Raw genomic sequence first — 645 nt, forward strand, 5'->3', positions numbered from 1 at the left:
GTGATGGAACTAGTGAAGAAGCACGATTCCGGTGGTCTTCTTTGGAAACGAATCAAGCTTACACCTACTCGTAAAGCCAATGCCAAAACCCGCCTCCGTCGCGTTTGGCAGGTACTCTCCTTTTTCCCATCTTTTTAGGGTTTTGATTAACCTTTCTCCCATTTTTTCCTAGTCTATCTATATTCGTGATCGATGTGTTTCTATATACATGTAAAGGATGGATTAGGTTTAGGACTGTGTTCGTTGATGTTTCCTGACAAAATGTTGATGGCTTCATTTCAAAATTACGAGTTTTCATTTGCAAAAATTGTTTCAGGCATTGTTCAGTTTTGTGTGATGTGGTCTCATCAGGTTTGATTAGTTGTATTGAGTTATGGGCAACTCCAATTGTGTAGTTTGTAAATTTACCTATGCACTCAAAATTTTGTTCTTGATAGGCCTTAGGAAATTGGAACTAGGAATAGAGTATGTCGGCTTCAGTGATAGTGAACCAAAGTAGAATCATTTAGCGTTTGCATACTTGGGAATTCATTTGTCCTGATAAATTAACATGTGCTTCTCCATCTCTCAATAGAATGAGGCTGTTCTGAGGGCGTGCGGTGAATCAGATGCACCAAATCCGCCGGGAGCTAGCAACACAAAAAG

General features: G+C 39.8%; 1 protein-coding gene across 1 annotated transcript; it reads left to right on the forward strand.

Annotated features, from left to right (window-relative positions):
• Positions 1 to 3: 3 nt before the first annotated feature.
• Positions 4 to 640, forward strand: LOC104774667 (the record flags this gene model as incomplete). The annotated part of the gene is made up of 2 exons (XM_010499184.1): positions 4 to 111; positions 575 to 640. Coding segments are annotated over 2 exons (174 nt in total), but the record flags the coding sequence as incomplete, so codon positions are not given.
• Between the last annotated feature and the right edge of the window lie 5 nt (positions 641 to 645).

The sequence above is a fragment of the Camelina sativa genome, unplaced genomic scaffold (assembly GCF_000633955.1).
Source record: "Camelina sativa cultivar DH55 unplaced genomic scaffold, Cs unpScaffold04455, whole genome shotgun sequence".
Classification (NCBI taxonomy): Eukaryota; Viridiplantae; Streptophyta; class Magnoliopsida; order Brassicales; family Brassicaceae; genus Camelina; species Camelina sativa.